The 19,390-nt window shown below is 38.1% G+C and overlaps 1 protein-coding gene across 2 annotated transcripts in view; it reads right to left on the bottom strand.

Moving 5' to 3' along the window:
* The window catches only part of KDM7A (lysine demethylase 7A), a 78,676-nt gene that overhangs the window by 35,417 nt on the left and 23,869 nt on the right, over nucleotides 1–19,390 (bottom strand). The window contains exons 2-3 of one of the 2 annotated variants that reach the window (XM_032867737.1): nucleotides 5,635–5,720; nucleotides 227–344 (exon numbers count right to left, since the gene is read on the bottom strand). In XM_032867737.1, the coding sequence (XP_032723628.1) occupies nucleotides 227–344; nucleotides 5,635–5,720 (204 nt within the window). Of the gene's footprint in view, nucleotides 1–226; nucleotides 345–5,634; nucleotides 5,721–19,390 lie in introns of those variants that run through there. The other variant, XM_032867747.1, reaches the window with a different exon arrangement.

Below are 19,390 nucleotides of genomic sequence, written 5' to 3'. Positions count from 1 at the left end.
TTTGTACAAGGTGCCCTAGTACACATAAGTAACACGATGGTTCCACGAAACCTTGCTAATTTACTCATTACTTATATAAATGCGCCAATATTTTCTATTTCATAAAAAAAAAAAGTAAAACGCTGAGAATGGGTTGCAACCTGAAGTCTGAAAACATTGCTTTAGATAATGCCACTGCGTGAGATAACAGTCTCAAGTTTTCTTTGGCAAGAACAAGTTTCCATACCTTGGGAAGACTCGAGAACGTAGCTCCTTCACAAAAGTCCTAGTCCCAGCTTGCACTGGTTTGGTGCCATCATCAATTTCTGTGTAGTCGTGCCTGTGCCAATTCCTCCGCTTCTTCACTGGGTTTTTAGAAGTTTTAAAAAAGAAAACAGTTGTGATAACTAGTGATACCATGTACTTTCTAAAAGGTATGTTCTATATGATAAGAAATAGCAATTATAAGTACAATAAAAAACACTCCCTTTTGAATGCATTTCCAAGCTGAAGAGTGTAAATTTTACTTTGTGTAATGCCACAATTATAGGTAACTGACTGTGGATTTTAAAAAGTCTATGCTAAATCTATGTTAACTAACTAGAATTTAAATAAAATTTTGAAGAGAGCACAAAAATTTTTTTTAAAAGTCTACTCTTTATTTAAAAAAAAATTCAAATCAACAAATGCAAATTAGCAGATGGAGCCCATTTTAATATCCACACTGACACATACAATAAAATAACACAATTACTTTAAATCATGACTTTCACAAGACCATGAAGTGATAGTATGATTTTTATTGATCATCCAAGTCATGGATCCCACATCAGAAATCTTTTAACAGCAACAGTTCCCTTCTCTTTTATGTCAAGATCTGGTCCCAAAATAAGCACGCTTCCACTGCCACTGAAGAAGAGCAGGTGGCTGCAGCATAGTTAAAGGAAGAGGAATGACAGAACAAGTAACTTTATGATTAGTCCTAATGCTCAGACCCTGTGATTCTACAGCTCTGGGCAACTACGGTCTTGAAGCGTCCCGGCAATCAAATCAGGAAACTTGGACTGGACTCCCAGTTCAGCCATAACTTATTCTTTAACTATGGGCAAGGCATGTGACAAGACTGGGTCCACTTTCCTCAAATGGAATGAAGGGAGGAGTGGAATGAAGGGAGGAGTGCTGTGTTTCTCTCTCTCCTTTTTTTTTTTTTTTTTCTTGGAGTGCTGTATTTCAAACCATGTTGATGAATCCCTTAGTAAAGGGGAAGATGGGGAAGAGGCCAAGACAGAAACTGTGGACCTCATTCTGCTTTCGACCAGGGCAACACCACTTACAGCCCCTTTGTGTGCTAGCAATGTAAGATGTCTAAGTTTTATATCCTTTTTTAAGTTTGAAAATCACTCTTACAGGGGACCCGGGTAGCTCAATTGGTTAAGTCACTGTCTTCAGCTCAGGTCATGATCCCAGGGTCCTGGGATCGAGTTCTGGTTGGTCTCCTTGCTCACCAGGAAGCCTGCCTCTCCCTCTGCCACTCCCCCTGCTTGTGCTCTCTCCTCTCTCCCTCTTTCCCTCTCTGACAAATAAATAAAATCCTTAAAAAGAAAAAAGAAAATCACTCTTAAGCCTAAAACCTTCATGACTCTAGGAAATGTACTAAAGTCTACAACTAGCTTAGAATGTATCCAAAAAAAAAAAAAAATGGATACGAGACTGTGTAGTGAAGCAAGTAGTATAAAATATTAATAGTAGAGCCTACATGGTGAGTTTGGAAGTACTCCCAACCAAATTCTTTCAACCTCTCCCATATGTTTCAATGTTTTCCTAATAAAACATGGAGCCAGGGGAACTCTATGAGTCTAAGTTATTCCAAACCTTCACCCTAAAAGATCATAATAAATTAATGCTGGATCCTCATCTGGATAAGAAGTCACACTAAATAACCAATAAGGGAGGAAATTGGGCTTATTCATTTCTGAGGGTTTAAAACAAGATTCTCAAGTAATTCATGGCAGTCAAACCCTCAATATAGAAAACAGTAAATCCCATTTTTTAAAAGTCTCATGAGAAAAATAGTATCATAAAGCAACCTTCCTAGAAAATGCCATTAAGGCATCCTTCGTGTGTTATTTTTTCTCATTTAAAATCACTTGTAAAATTCAAGGGTGTTTCATTCTAGGCTTCTGTTCTACATATATATAGATACATAACCCCGTTTTATTTTCAACTGGGATCATGATGTTCATTCTGCTTACCTTTCTTATTCTATCATGAACATTTTTCTCCTTATTAAATATTCAAAAGCAATTTAAAAGCAGCCTAGAATTTTAAGACATAGATATAGATGCATCACTTTATAATCCTTTTTTGACTCTTAAGCACTTAGCTCATTCTGAATCTTTCTTCAAACAAAATTGAGATTAATATTCATATACATAAATCTGTTTCCCTCATTAATTCCTCAGGAGAAATTCCTAGAAATGCCAAAAGACTCAATATTTTTAAGATATTTGCTACATATTGCAAAACTGCCTCCAAAAAAGTGATAGGTAACTCACATTCTTACCGGTATACACAAGCAGCCTATTTCGAAGCCCTGGGTCAACAGTGAGCATCACCATTTAAAAAAAAAAAAAAAAAAAGAGGAGTGTCTGGGTGGCTTAGTTGGTTGAGCATCTGATTCTTTATTTCAGCTCAGGTCATGATCCAGAGGTCTTGGGATCGAGCCCTGCATCAGGCTCCCCGCTCAGCAGGGAGGTCTGGTTGTCTCTCTCTCCCTCAGCCCCTTCCCTCACTTGCACATGCTTGCTCTCTCTCTCAAATACATACATACATCATTAAAAAATAAAATTTAATTTAAATTTGAACTTAAAAAAAAGACAAAGTTATCCATTTGGTAGGTAAACTACAGTATTATAGTGTTTTAAATTTCATTTTGGCAGAACAGATTAGAATTAGAATAGATCTGGGATTGAACAGCTATCGGCTCAAACTCCAACTCTGCCAAATAACTATGTGAAAGAGCTGGTTCAATCATTTTTCTCACCTCAACAGGTCACAAATATCGGAGGAAATAACATAAGTCAAGTACTTCTTAGCAGAGTTCCTATGGCATCCAAAAAGCTGCCAATTACTTGTCTTTCCTTTTAAATGAGCAGATCTGCACAATGTTGACAGAGATGCTACAACTGTCCTGTTAGGCCAACATGCTTAACACATAAAATCAGCCACTGCAAGAAGCTGACTGAATTTCTTAAAGGAAGGAATATTCTGGTAGCCATCACCGGGAGAGAAAATTTTGAGTTTAGACTCCATGTGCCTGAGAAACACTGAGATACGTAAGTCTGGGGCTTTTTTGATACTTGACCTTAAATCAAATTCTTAACTCCCATTAAAAGGGTCAAATCTAAATTCACCATACCAAGTGACTATTACACTGTCTGAACAGTATCTACAATAAGGATTCCTGGGGAACTCTGAGAAAAGAGGAAGCCCTAGGTGGCAAATGAGAGAGGCTTAACAGCAGAGGGAAAGGGGCCAAAAGGAATGACCCAAGTTAAGGGTGTAGGGTGAGAGGGAGGGAAGGTGAGCCTTAAATTAAGATAGAACAAATTACTGAATCTTGGACATTTTCCCTGTGGGTATTTAGTGCTGGACTTTTGCCCAGAAGATAACCAATTCCTGATCTTATGTGATTCAAGCACGAGAAGTATACGAAGGGCCACGCAACAGTCCAGCTTCTCTCTGAAGCATCATTATGCAAAGTACAGGTCATGATCCATTATGGATTATGAAATCAATTTAGTGAGCATGACAAGCTTTTTAAAAAAATTAAATCATATAGGTAAAACAAAACAGAATGCATCACGTATCATAGTGTTTTAAACACAACATTGTTCCATCTCATTGTAACCCACTTAGTATTTCATTGAAATTAAATTCAAATTATTTCATTTGGAAATTATATAAATTCTAAACTAAAAGTATTATAAATTTTAGTTCTGTTTCCTTTCTTGAGGTAACAACCCAGTACTATTTATTTCCTCCAAGAATTATGCTTGGTCAATAATCATTCCAAGTTATATACCACATACTTCACTGCTGCACAAAATAAGAAGCTTTAAAAACATTTATGACAATAAAATTGCCAATTACACAAAAAATTCTACCAATTTGCTAACCTCAAATTTTATACTGTGTAATAAAATGGATAACGTGTATTTTAATATTTTATGAAATTTAATGTAATATTTTGATGTATTCTTACAGCCTGAATTTCTAAATCTCTTACAAAGATATTAGGTAAATTACTAATTCTAACAGAAAAAATGGAAAAAAATACTGGCATTTTTTTTTTCCCTTTAAAGTTTTATTTATTCTGGAGAGAGAGTGCGAGAAAAAGCAAGTGTGTGTGAGTGGGGGCAGGGACAGGAGGAGAGGGAGAGGGAGAGAATCTCAGGCAGACCCCCCACACATGGAGCCTGACATGGGACTTGGTCCCACGACCCCAAGATCACCTCTGAGCTAAAATCAAGAGCACAGGCTAGGAAGTTCATGTGCTCTCTGGGGTGTACCAATATCACACATAAAACGATATTTAACTCAAGCAGGAAAGTGTAGGCAGACACTTGCTCAGGCCTCTGCCTTCCTCAGAATGGGACTGGGTCAGGGGTGTTGTCTCAAGTTGGGCAGGACTCTAGGCCACACTCAAACTGAAGACCAATATCAGAAAACAGAATAACATTTCAGCATTTTGATACCCAAATCTCCCCAAAAATAATGAATGTGTGTGCATTAAAGCCTTATCCTGTACACTGTCCCAATTACTACTGAAAGGTTTTTTTTTTTTTCAATTTATAAAGAGATAAAAACATTTGAAATCAGTTTCCAGAATCAGCAAACTTTACTTTTCCACACTTCTCAAATTGAAAGCATTGAATACATGCCCTTAAGTTTGGGGGTTTTGCCCTTGCAATTAAGAACAACAGTATTTTGGGGGCACCTGGGTGGCTTTGCCCGTTAAACAGTTAAATGTCTAACTCCTGATTTTGGCTCAGGGTGATCTTGGGGTCGTGGGATCAAGCCCCATGTCAGGCTCCATGCTCAGCAGGGAGTCTGCTTGAAATTCTCTCCCTCTCCCTCTCCTTCTGTCCCGTCCCCCATTCACACACACTCATTTTTTCTCTCTCTCTAAAGTAAATAAATCTTTAAAGGAAAAAAAAGAATGACACTATTTTTTTCAATTTATCTTCTTGATTTATCAAATGTTATTCAGCAATTCAGACAGAAATTATATTCTCATGGGGCGCCTGGGTGGCTCAGTGGGTTAAAGCCTCTGCCTTCGGCTCAGGTCATGATCTCAGGGTTCTGGGATCGAGCCCCACATCGGACTGTCTGCTCAGCTGGGAGCCTGCGTCCCCCTCTCTCTCTGCCTGCCTCTCTGCCTACTTGTGATCTCTCTCTCTGTCAAATAAATAAATAAAAATATTTTTTTTAATTAATTAAAAAAAAAAAGAAATTGTATTCTCAGTATCTTCAGAAAAATATTCCCTATAGTTCTTGGTGGGTGTAACATAACTAGTCAAAGTATTATTAAAATATTGTCATGTACACATTAAATTCTAAACTTCAGTTTTTATTTAAGTTTCTAGTACTTACTCAAGGAGGAGCCATGTAGAACGGCACAGTTGGGACAGTGATAAAGGTCAATGTCAACAGCATGATGTTCTTCTACACCAACACAGCTAGATAAAGAAAAATAGAGTCAATATGTAAATAAGCTGAAAATCTTTACTTAACTACAGCAGATGGTTAGAATTTAGCCGGGAAGTGTACAACAACGTCACCAACAAATTCTGTAGATTAAAGAAACATATGCAAAGATAAATTTTATTCTCCTCCCTATACACTTGCTAAATAATTATGGGGAAGAATATGCCCAAATACATGGAAAGTGATTCACTATTATCAACAATAGAGACATCAGAAGTAATTAGAAGCCATAAGACCCTCAACCATTATGTAAATGCCACCTAGTGTGGACTCATTGTTTGTATTTCCCCAAATTCACATGTTGAAGCTGTAACCCCATCAGTGTATTTGGAGATAGGGCCCTATGGGAGTAATTATGACTGAATGAGGTCATAAAGGTGGGGCCTTGATAAAACAGGATTAGTGTTCTCAGAAGAAACGCCAGGGGTACCTGGGTGGTATGGTCAGGTAAGCATCCAACTCTTGGTTTTGGCTCAGGTCATGATCTCAGGGTGGTGATCTTGGGGTCATGAGATCAAGCCCCGAGAAGAGTCCCACATCAAGCCTCCAGGGAAGCCCCACATTAGGCTCCATGCTCAGCATGGAGTCTGCTTGAGATTCTCTCTGCCCCTCTCACTCATGCTGTCCCTCAAACAGATAATAAATTCGAAAATAAAGAAAAGAAGAAGAGGAGACACCAGAGAGCTCTCATGATCTCTCTCTTTTCTCTCCCTTCCTTCCCACCCCATCCCCCATCCTAGAATTCTATTAACGTAGCATTCAGTATTCAGTTAAAATATGTTTCAAGAAGGAGAGGGGAGATGTATTCGTAGTCAACCAAAAACTGAGAGTTCACCTCCAGCTAACCCACAGTAAAGGAAGTGCAAAGGACATATTGCTGGCCAAAGGAAGATGATCACAGAGTGGTCTGATGCAAGAAAAAAATAAAAAGCTTTAAAAGGTAATAATAAATATATGGGTAAGTTTACATGGATATTCCCTATATAAAACAATGTCATGTGAGATTTAAAAATATACAAAGAACTAAAACACATGACAACAGCAGCACCTGAGTTAGAAGAGAACAAATGGAGTTACGGGTTTCTACCGGAAAGGTAATGATTAACACTGGACTTCAGTAGTGAGAATGCCTCCCGGACTCTCTCAGGAGACAACTGAAAAAAGGGAAATAGAAAGTGTAATTTCCATACTACTAACAGCGTGGGGACAAAGAATTTATTTGAAAAATCAATTCAAAAAAAGGAGGGGAGAAAAAAAGAGAAAAAAAATGGAGAGACTAAAATAAAATGGAAGTATAAATTCAAATATGTAAGTACCGTAATTATATCACATGCGAACTGATTAACCTGCTCTAGTTAAAAGACAAAGATTACCCGGCTGGACTTAAACACTACAGTTCACTGGTTATAGGAGACACACATAAAACAAGGAACCAGAAAGACTGTAAATAACAGGATGGGTAATTTTTTAAAAAATGGTATTCAAAAGTAGTAATTATATAGTAATTTTTTTTTAAAAGTACAGTTATGTTAAGATTAAGCAACAGAAAATCTAAAGTAAAAAATATGAGATAGACATATACAGTTTAAAGATTTCATTTCCCAGGAGGATGTAACAGGAAGGACCGTAATGGGACATTTTGACAACTCTCAGTATCTGACAGAATAAAGCAGGTAAAACAAAAATCTATGAAATATATAAGATTTGAACTTCAGGATTAAAAAGCATGGCCTAGGACCACATGGGTGGCTGTTTGTTGAGTGTCTGAATCCTGGTTTCAGTTCAGGTCATGATCTCATGGGCCATGGCACTGGGCCCCTGTGTTGGGCTCCAGACCTCAGCACAGAGCTCCAAGCACACTCAGGGAAGAGCCTGCTTGAAGATGTTTGCCCTCTGCCCCTCCCCTAACTCACATGCACTCTCTCTCCCACTCTCTCTCACAAAAATAAACCTTTAAAAAAGTAATAATAATAATAAAAAATATGGGATGCCTGGGTGGCTCAGTGGGTTAAGCCTCTGCCTTCAGCTCAGGTCATGATCCCAGGGTCCTTGGATCGAGCCCCACATGGGGCTCTCTGCTCAGCGGGGAGCCTGCTTCCTCCTCTCTCTCTGCCTGCCTCTGCCTACTTGTGATCTCTGTCTGTCAAATAAATAAATAAAATCTTAAATAAATAAATAATAAAAATAAATAAAAACAAAAAACATGACCTAATGGATATTTATGGAATAATACACCCGACATCTACAGAACACACATTCTTTCCAGCGTACATCAACCATTCATAACAAGCCACAGCACACTGAGCCACAGTCAAACACTGAAGGTCTGAAATCTGGAACACTCTAGCCACAGTTCAATTAAGACAGAAATTAATGACAAAAAAGTTAAATGGAATCTTCATGTATTTAAAATTAAGAAACAAACTGCTAAATAACCCATGAGTCAACAGATAAATCGTAATGAAACATGGAAAATTATCTAGAAATGAACACTAATAAAAACGCTGCATAGGGGCACCTGGGTGGCTCAGTGGGTTAAGCCGCTGCCTTCGGCTCGGGTGGTGGTCTCAGGGTCCTGGGATCGAGTCCCGCATCGGGCTCTCTGCTCAGCAGGGAGCCTGCTTCCCTCTCTCTCTCTCTGCCTTCCTCTCTGCCTACTTGTGATCTGTCTCTGTCAAATAATAAAATCTTAGAAACGAACAAACAAAAAAACACTGCATAACAAAACTTGTGGATGCAGAACTTACAAACAGAAATGCACAGCTTTAAACACACGTATTGGGGGAAAAAGCTGAAATCAATAAGCTAATAGGCAGCTACCTGAAGAAGTGAAAAAGAATAGCAAAATAAACCTTAAAAACACAGAAGGAATAAAAAAGCAGAACTGATGACACAGAAAATGAACCACGCAACAGAGCACCAAAGCCAAAAATTGTTTGAAAACATAAAGTTGGCAAACCTCTCTGGCAAACTGAAGAGATAAGACAGGAATAACCAATACTGGGAATGAAAAGAGCTACAGAACTATAGATTCTACAGACATTAAGGGTAAAAGAGTATTATGAACAATCCTATGCTAAGTGACTAGAAAATATAGATAAAATAGGCAAACCTGAATCACAAAGAACTAGAGTATCTGAATACTCCTGTGATTGTTACTTTGTAATTTTTAAAATTGTCCTCCCAACACACACAAATATCCCAGTTCCAAATATACCCAAGAAGTAATCCCAATACTATGTAAAACTTGCACCAGAGAATAGGAAAAAAAAGACTTACTCCCCAACTCATTTTAGGGTAGCACAGCCTGATACTAAAACTTACAAAGAATTATATAAGAAAGGAAAACTAAAAGCCACTCTCATTTATGAGCAAAAATGCAAATGCCAAGTTTGGTCTATCTCAGGAATCCAAGGTGATTTTAACTCTAAAAATTTTAATCAGTGAAATTTGCTATATTGACAGATTAAAAGAAAAAGTCTTGTGACCACTTAAAAAGATACAGGACAAGTACTTGACAAAATTCAACATTTACTTATGATTAAAAGGCAAACAAAACCTCTTAGAAAAATAAGACTAGGAAACCTGCTGATTCACAGACTTGTGCTCCTGAGGCAAATAATAAATTAGATGTTAGTAAAAAATAAAAAATAAATTAAAAAAAAAAAGACTAGGGCACTTCCATAACCCATAAAGGGTGCTTCCAAAAAATCTTGCAAATGACATGAAATTGGTCTCTCTGAGATTAAGAACAAAAGAAGAATGTCTGATGTTACCAGTCCTATTGAACATTAGCTGGTGTAGTAAAATAAGAAAAAGAATTAAAAGGTATAGGAACTAGAAAAGAAAAAAAAAAAGCAGTCATTTGCAACTATTACGCCTACATCTGCAGAAAACTCAAAAGGATCTATAGATAAATGATAATAAAAAGGTTGCTACATATAGTATCAGCACATAAAAATCACATTTCCCTATATAAACAATATAAAGCTAAACAACAAAATAAAACACCATGTATACCATGTATACCTGGATAAAAATTGTCAAGGGGTCCCTGCGTAGCTCAGTCAGTAAAGCTTCCAACTCTTGATTTCGGCTCATGTCATGGTCTTAAGGTTGTGAGAACAAGCCCCACATCAGGCTCTCTGCTCAGCGCGGAGTCTGTTTGAGACTCTCCCCCTCCACCCCCACCCTGCTCTTCCCTGGACTAGCGCTCAATAAATAAATAAATAAATAAAATCTTTTAAAAATGTTGAGTACACTGGAAGTGAACAAAAACTAGGCAAGACCTCTTTAAAGAAAATTTAAAACATTATTAAATGATTTTAAAGAAGATATAAATGAATGAAGATATACATCATAATCATGGATTTGAAGTTCAATAATGTAAAAACATTAATTCTCTGCAAAGTGATTCACAGATTCAATTTAACCCCAATCAAAATCTATGGAACCTGATAAGCTGATTCTAAAACTGATATGGAAATACAAAGAGCCAATAATACCTAAGGCATTCCTACATACACTCTACCCGGTATCAGGATTTATCTGAAAGTTATAGGAATTGGGGCACCTGGGTGGCTCAGTGGGTTAAAGCCTCTGCCTTCAGCTTAGGTCATGATCTCAGGGTCCTGGGATCGAGCCCCGCATCCGGCTCTCTGCTCAGCAGGGAGCCTGCTTCCTCCTCTGCCTCTCTGCCTGCCTCTCTGCCTACTTGTGATCTCTCTGTCAAATAAATAAATAAAATCTATTAAAAAAAAAAAAAAGAAAAGAGAGTAAGTTACAGGAATTAAGGTACTATGGAAAAGAGGCATGAGCTCAAAAACAGTCTCACGCCCATATGGATACTTAGGTGTTACACAGAAGCCACAGCAGAGCAGGCAGCAAGGAGAGATTTGTCAATATAAGGGTCTGAGACTTTTATCCATTTGTATGAAGAAAAAAATGAAATTAGGCCTAACTCCCAACATTAAAATTCATTGCAAAATAGATCAGAAACCTAAACAACACAAGAAAGAAAAACTAAAAAGGCTGTGATAAGAGAGTATGAAACTGGCAGCGTCTGGTTGGCTCAGTCAGTTGAACATCTGACTCTGTCTCGGCTCACGTCTGGATCTCAGTTACAAGTTCGAACCCAGAGTTGTACTCTAAGCTGGGTGTGGAGCCTACTTAAAAAAAGAATAAAGAAAAAAATGATAATACGAAAATATCCTTATGACTTTTGTGCTGGGAAGGGCTATCTTACTCAGAGAATATAAAATGCCCTGTCCATAAGGGGGTTAAAACCCCCAGTAATTTCAATCATACCAAAATAACTTCTGTTTATTAAAATAAAGAATAAAAGGATAAAGCAGAATGGAAGAAGACATTATAGTACAGATCACCACCAAAGGAACTATATCTAGAATATAACAAATTCATACAAATAATAATAAAAAAAAAACCAATAGAAAAAATGGCTGAAGATTTGAAGAGGCACATCATAAAAGGAAATCCAAGTGGCTAACATACACATGGTGAGATGTGCAACCTCATTAACAAGAAATACAAAGTAAAATTGTAATATAATACCACAATACACCCACCAGACTGGCTAATACTAGAAAGTCTGACAGCACCAAATGTTGAAGACGATGTAGAGCAGTGGAAACTTTTCATACACTGCAGGCTGGAGTAAATCTAGTACAGCCATTCCGGAAAACAAAGCTGCAACAAAACTAAAGAACTGTATTTTCTGACCAAGGAATTTCTCTCTAGGTAAATATATCTTAGAGAATCTCACACACATGTGCACCAGGATACCTACTGAAACAGAAATGGTTATAGAATCATTATTTGTAATAGTCAATAGTAAAATGAATGAATTGTAGTATATTCTCTAAGTTATAGTATATACAGATACAAAAATGAAAGAACTATAGCCCCATGCAATATCCGAACAAATTCTATAAGTGAGTGATCCGTGTGTTAAAAAGAGAGAGAGAATACATACAGTGTATTCTACTCATGAAGTTCAAAATCAGGCAAAGCTGTACTAGAGCGCTTAGAGATTAAACTAAAAAGGAGAGCAAGAAAGAGAGAAATCACAATAGTAGGATGACGGTTTCCTCTAGGGAGCTGCACTCTGGAAAGGTGTATCTTGGGGTCCTAGGTGGTTGTTATGTTTTGTAATTATTCATTAAACTGACGATTTAGGTCTAGACTTGTTTTTGTGTCATTTTAAGCAACCAAAACTTTAATTAAAATGTAGCAATCGAACAACTATAACAAAATATTAAAAAAAAAAATCTTAGAGGTATCTGGATATCCCAAAACAAACCTACTTTCATGTGTGAACTCCATCCCAAACATCTGCTACCATACGTCTTTGAGAATCTGAGTAGAGCTCACTGCAATCAAGACTAAAAAGTCAAAAACAGCCATCAAAAATAACATGACATTGCCATTCAAACATTCAATCTGTGTAACTGAATCCAGTAAACACAATTCACTTTTGAGTAGAACTGAAACTTGCTTTATTTGTCTAATTTAAATTTATTTCATTTATTTCCACAGAAAGCAAAAGGTGAATATACTAATTAAAAAGATTTTTTAGGGGCACCTGGGTGGCTCAGTGGGTTAAAGCCTCTGCCTTTAGCACAGGTCATGATCCCAGGGCCCTTGGATCGGAGCCCCACATCGGGCTCTCTGCTCAGCAGGGAGCCTGCTTCCCCCTCTCTCTCTGCCTGCCTCTCTGCCTACTTGTGATCTCTGTCTGTCAAATAAATAAATAAAATCTTAAAAAAAAAAGATTATTTAACAAAATTTTTAAAAGATTTTATTTATCTGAGACAGACTGAATGAGAGAGAGAGGGAGGGAGAGAGGCAGAAGAAGAGGAAGGGGCAGACTCCCCACCACAGGGAATCTAAACCAGGCACCATCCCGAGATTCCAAGATCATGACCTGAGCCCAAAGCAGGCACTTAACCGACTGATCCACCCAGGTGCCCTAAAAAGCTTTTTTCTTTTTTCTTTTTTTTTAAACTGAAAGGCTATCAATTTCCAATCCAATAAAATAAACCCTAGGTAAAATTCTCTACACATTTATGTACCATGTCCTGGGCCCACAGTTTCTTACACCCAAGAGGGTTTCTACAACCCAAAGAAAAGGTTAATAATCATTAGATAGGGGATCCAAGCTTCCAAATTTCAAAACTTACTTACAAAACTACAGTAATCAAGATTGGGCGGTACTAGCATAAGAAAAGATATACAGAACACAACTGAATTGAGAACCCAGAAATAAACCCTCACATTTAGGATCAACTGATTTTCCACGACAATACCAAGACCATTCAATGCGGAAAGAACAGTCTTTCCAACAAATAGCCCTGAGACAAACACACATGCAAAAGACAGCACTGGAACTCCCACCATACACATATACAAAAAGCATCTCAAATAGATCATATACCTAAGAACTAAGTAAGAACCAAAACTGTAAAACTCTTAAAATAAAGTGGAGGAGTAGATCTCTGTGGCCTTGAATTAGCATCCAACCTCAAACACACAGGAACAAAGAAAAAAATTAATGAACTGGACATCACACTATTGCCTCTGGTTTCTGTTTTCTCAGCTAACCTGGTGCAAGAACATGAGCTGAATGTGGTTAAGTGTGAGAAAAGAAAGGTGTGAGGTGTGAGGAGCTAGGAAAGAAAGTATAAAATCATTGATCTGAAGAAAGACCAAGAAACACAGTGACATTGCCAGGCTCGGAGTCCACCTGAGGTCTGTGACCATAAATTCCAAGTGAAACCACTTCTGCACATAAAAATGTGACATTTTTTTCAGCCATGTTCAACACAGGCCCAAGGGAGGAAGCTGGGTCTGTCCAGAGTTGGGGTTTTGTGGACAAAGACCAGAAAGAGAGTTGAGGATACTTACAGAGAAGTTAATAAAATGATGGCCCCTGTGATCAGAGCTGCTGGATGGAAGGGGCATGAAGACAGAAGAAGGTAGTGAGAAAACGGTGAAATGGTCTGCGGGATCTCAGTGCTTCCCTATCCCTGACTCAGTGGAGGCCTTGATCAAGTGATCTGTAAGGGGCAGAGATTATGCTCAAATAGTGGGATGTTCAGAATCTGAAATATCTGAGGTAGTGTATTCTTTAACACTGATAAGGTTTAAGTACAGTAACAGCAGGCTAAGATGGAAAAGTTCATGAGGAGAAAGTGAGATGTGTGAGGGCTACCCTGTATCCAGTGAGAGTTCCAAACCAACCCTCTCTATAAAGTGAGGTTCATTAGATGTCAGTAGTACAGGCTGCACTTCAACCAGAACAGAAACTCAAAGCCACAGAAGCCAACTTGACACTTCCAGAAACTCAGATTTGTCTCATCATACCTTGACTATGGCCACACGTCTCATTCCTAAAAAGTGACGGGTACACCAAATTAAGTAAGAAAACGATGTTAGATGTGTCCTGGAAAATCTAAACCAACACAGAACATAAACTCAGCTATTCATATCTAAGATACATAAAAAAGGGCGATTTCCACAAGGCTTAGAGGAAAAAAAGGGAGGATAGGAACAATCAAATTAATTCAGGACACTCTGGGCAAAATTTAGCTAATAATAATTCTCAAAGGTCCCTGGTTCCTCTCTCCAGCTTCTACTCTTCATCTGCTATTCCCACAACAATATAATCTCCTATACTATAATGTTAGTGATGTCTTCAGGTTTTGACAATTATAAACATTGAAACGTTTAAAGTTTCAGAATTTAATAGTAAATTCGATACATTTACTAATTTTTATAATAGCAAATTAATAAATTAGTAATTAAAAACACCTTAAATTAATATAATATGCAATTTTAAAAAATCAAATTAAACATAAAAATTAAGTGTTCCTAAACCAAGAAGTTTATTTCAGATCTTTGAAGAGCACCAGAGGGAATTACTACACACATTTCAGTTTCTCTTCCAGAGGGAGGGATAACTCGTCCCACCTCTTACCCTCACCCTACATTAAAAGAATTCTAGAATCACTTTGGCTTTAATAGGTATGTTAAAAGCAAACAGAGTAGAACACACAAAATGTAGAATTCTGAAAGCAAAATTTGTAAGAATCACTTTCAACCCTTTAGTCTCTCTCACTCCACTTATTTCTCTTATAAAACTTGCCTTTATATACAAATCGCCCTACTTTTTCCTAACAGCAAAATGTTCAATGTTTATTAGAAGCGTGTGTGTAAACATGTGTGTGTTGGGGGTGGTTTTCTATAGGGGTGACAATCTGACCTTTGCTGAATAGCTTCCATCTATAGAAGAACAACCCCACTGCCAAATGGTGAGTGGGACAGTGACAACTTTAGCACTTGCTATTGTCTTAATCTTCTGAAACTGTTGCTTAGCTGGCCTTTTTCTTTCTTTCTTTCTTTTTTCTCTTTGGATACCTGACAAGAACAGAATTGAATTAATGACTAACCAGAATTCCGTAGGATCTGCCAAACATTCTCTTTTTTCCTCTTGGATAATGCTCCCATTTATTTATTTTCTCTCCTCTTGTTGTTGAAAGGGTGGGTGGCCAAATTCTTTAAGATCTCACTGTCCTGTGGACTTCATTAGATATTCCTCTGGCTTCAAATTCTCTCCCCATTCTTCACCTAGCAATCCACACTACCTAGTCTTCAAACCCAACTCAAATTCCAAATTCCTCACTGGATCACCCACAGAAAGTCCTTTGACATTTTACTGATACACATTTCTACATATTGATACCGAGCTATTTTATATACTCTATTTCCTGAACTGAGCTCAAGACTTCTCTCAGTACCAAACACAGCCTGCCCACGACACCATGACCTCAGCAAATTTCTAGTGATAACCGTGCAGAAAACCCATTTGAAAACCAATACATTGTGGTAAAGCTACAGCAACTTTTATTTTTAAAGTCCATTCAGCTTAAAATTTTTTAAAGAATTTGGTATAGGAACTAAAGGCAAAAAATGAGTGGTAAAAAGGGAAAGATCCTTCAACCCAAATATTAGTAGAATTCTCATCCACCCTTGGATGATAGAAGGATGTAGTAATGAAATTCATTCATTTAAAATTTTCCTTCCTTACAAAGTTTTTACCTAGGTAACCAAAGTCCACCTTCTTACCCAAACCACAGAACTACTGACTACAACCTCCAAAGCCCCACATGAACCCCATCAAGGAGTCTGGGAAGTGGCCTTTGAGGTGAATTACCTCCAGGAACATAGAGGATGGGTTTATAATCTGCTCTGTATTTCCTTTTATATTCTAATTCTGGGGTCAGTCTGGCTCTTGGGACAGCTACGAGCCAGGCAAGACCCACCCAGCCTAGTTCCTAGCCACACTTAATAAACAAGTGCTAACTAGCTCCAGTGAGATGCACAGATTTTGGAATTAGAAAGACTTGGTTTGATTTTTAGCTCTGGTAGTTTTGACTCTGAGCAAGTTTCTTCAACTCTCTGAGCACGAATTCCCCTAGAATTAAACAGAACAATGTGTGTTAAGATGTAAGGCATCAGGCTTAGCAAATAGTAAGCAATGCCGTAGTACGTATTTTAAGTACTAACTGGGAGCCGCTACTATTAGGACGTTTCTATCAGATAGCAGTCATAGCTCACAGAGCTCTGGCCTCATTCATGAAGTTTGAGCCTAAGTAGAAAACTTGGCTGAATAGTTGCCTTCAGGATGGCTCTTCAGAACACACTTCAGATCGAATGGCCATTCTTAAAGGGGAGAAGAGAAAGATAATTTGTTTTCAATATTTGATTAGTTCTGATGGCTGAGTTGTCTGGAGTCAAGCTGGCCTATGCTGGAATCCTGGCTACTCCACCCCTTAGCCGTGTGACTTCGGGCAACTCATTCTGCCTGTTGCTGTCTTATTTATAAAGATGGAGATAATGGTATTTGTCTCCCTTAGAGAGATAATAATAAAATTAAGCTAATATACATAAGATGCTTGGAATGAAACCGTCAAACAATAGTTTCGCTGGTCCAGAAACCTTGTTTTGCTAACCAGCATTGACTTAATGGACTGAAGTTCCCACTAAGAGTACGAGGATGTCAACAGGCATTTCCACTTTTATATCACATTCTGCGCAGTGTGTTAACCCTGTGATGCTTTATTACCAGATATCAGCTAAAGTGAATTTTTCCTTTACTATGAATTTTTATAATTTGTATGTATGAAAATCAACTGGTAATTTGTGATTAACTCTGCGGTTCTGAAAAAGCCCAACTTCTGTTATTTTCTTGCTGACATATAAAACGATTTTCAAAAATTAAGGGCTTGGGGCGCCTGGGTGGCTCAGTGGGTTAAAGCCTATGCCTTCGGCTCAGGTCATGATCCCAGCGTCCTGGGATCGAGCCCCGCATCGGGCTTTCTGCTCTGTGGAGAGCCTGCTTCCTTCTCTCTCTGCCTGCCTCCTTGCCTGCTTATGATCGCTCTGTCAAATGAATATATAAAATCTTAAAAAAAAAAAAAATTAAGGGCTTTTCTTTTAAGTTGAGCATGGCATATTTCAGCTTTTGTGAACATATTATTTTTGACACATTAAAGCCATTTATTGGTATATTATGTGCTTAACCATGCTTAATGAGGGTTTAGAATGTAACCAAATTCTGAACCAAATTCTTTCAGTTCATAATAATCTTGAAAAATCAGACACTTTTTCTGCCTCAAACAGCTGGCTAACACTTCCAACTGCTCCGGGGCTTCCAAAGTTCTCTCTGACCAGCTGACTAGGAGCATCTATGTTACTAAGGAATTGAACAAAGAACAGGAGAGAAAAATAAGGGGGTTGAAGAACTAATAGGTGAGCTCACTGGTACAAAACGCTCCCCACCACTTAAAATCCAAACTTTCTATAACAAGCTTCTAGCAAAACTTGTTCCAAGGTAAATTTGTGAAATATACACATAAATACATTTTAAATGAGGATACATTACACTGTTTGCTTCTTGAGAGCAGAAAACACATTCTTTCTGCTCCTCACTGTGTGACATCTAAGTACAGAGCAGACAATATAAATGATTTAAATGGATCTTTACCAATAAGCACAAACCGTTCTCTCATGAGGATAATTTTTTTTTTTTTAAGATTTTATTTCTTTGTCAGAGAGAGTGAGCACAAGCAGGGGAGTGGCAAGCAGAGGGAGAAGTAGGCTCCCCCCTTAGCAGGGAGCCCGATGCAGGATTCAATCCCAGGACCCTGGGATGATGACCTGAGGCAAAGGCAGATGCTTAACAGACTGAGCCACCCAGGCATCCCGAAGGTAATAATTTCTATTAGAATGTTCTAAAGAAAGGAAAGGTACTTTAAATTTCTGAATAACCGAAGATCCAAACATATTTACCTTCCACCATCCTGTGTTTATTCCACCAGCCATTCAACCTCTTAAGCTAATACTCGTACTTCTCTTTGGCAACCTACTTTCTGCCTGTCTAGCCCTGTACAAGGTCCATCTGCAGAGACTAAGGGAAGGCAAACGATGCCCAGTGGACATGCTCTTTCATGGAGATAGACTGTACCTCTATCTACACCAGTGAAATGGCAAACAAATGCCATCCCAAAATGAATATGTGACAATTTAAGAACCCTGTAAATTACCTTGGGGGAGAAAAAACTTGCCATGTCGAATAAAGGATAAACAGTAGCAATTTCATAATGGTTTGCTTGGCAATGATCTTAAGTTAATGAAAGAAGGAATTTAAAAGTATGTTATCGGTATGTGTATCAGTACATACACTACTGCCTTCATGTGTTTTTGACATAAATTTTACCTCATAACCATAACAAGTAAGAAACATTATGCAAAAATGTATTCTAAAGCAACCTAAATCTAGAAGTACATGAAATGTTTGCTGAGTCTAGTTCCTTACTATGGAATATAAGACTTTCAAGTATTAACATTTCAAGAAAACTTTTTCTAAACTCTTTTAACACTCAGACTCTCTGTGGCTCCCAAACCCGGCTGTGCCCCCAGAATCCCCTGTAGAGCTTTTACGCGCTGCTGGGAGGCTGCCTTTCGAAGCTCTGGAGGAAGAGCTAGAGAAAGATCTTGAAGATACAAGGGAAAGCAACAAAAGTCAGGTGCAGAACAGTCCGTGTGACATGCCCCCAACCCCAACCAACCACATCGAGTGTCTGTATGTAAGTGCATGCTGGCTCTCAGTCCAGCCGAAAAGTGGTGACAGCAGCTGCCTCTGGGCAGAAACTGGGAATGGATGCACGATGGAGAAGGAGAACTGCTTTTTGCCATATAACCGTCTATATCTTTTGTGCTGTGCATTGCTTATTTTTAAAAAGAAAAACACATTCTTGAGCCCCACCTGAGATCTACAGAGAAAAGTTAATGGGTGGGGCCCAAGAATCTTTATTTTTAACAAGCTCCCCAGGTAATTCTTTTGCAGCCGGCTCAGTAAAGAAATGGTATTTGGGCTCGGAGGCTGGCATAACACTTTATTCACAGCTGCTTCCGATGGGAGCTTTGTTACTCCAACTAGACTTTAAGGTCCTTAAAGACATGAATAATACTTAATAATCCAGAATTTCCTATTCCCCACAGATCAACCTGAAGTTGATTACACAGGGGATGCTCACAAAATATTTACTGACTGACACAAAGC

Source organism: Lontra canadensis, unplaced genomic scaffold, assembly GCF_010015895.1.
Source record: "Lontra canadensis isolate GAN:19392208 unplaced genomic scaffold, GSC_riverotter_1.0 scaffold2, whole genome shotgun sequence".
NCBI lineage: Eukaryota > Metazoa > Chordata > Mammalia > Carnivora > Mustelidae > Lontra > Lontra canadensis.
The sequence above is the reverse complement of the archived record's forward strand: the minus strand, read 5'-3'. Positions and strand labels throughout refer to the sequence as shown.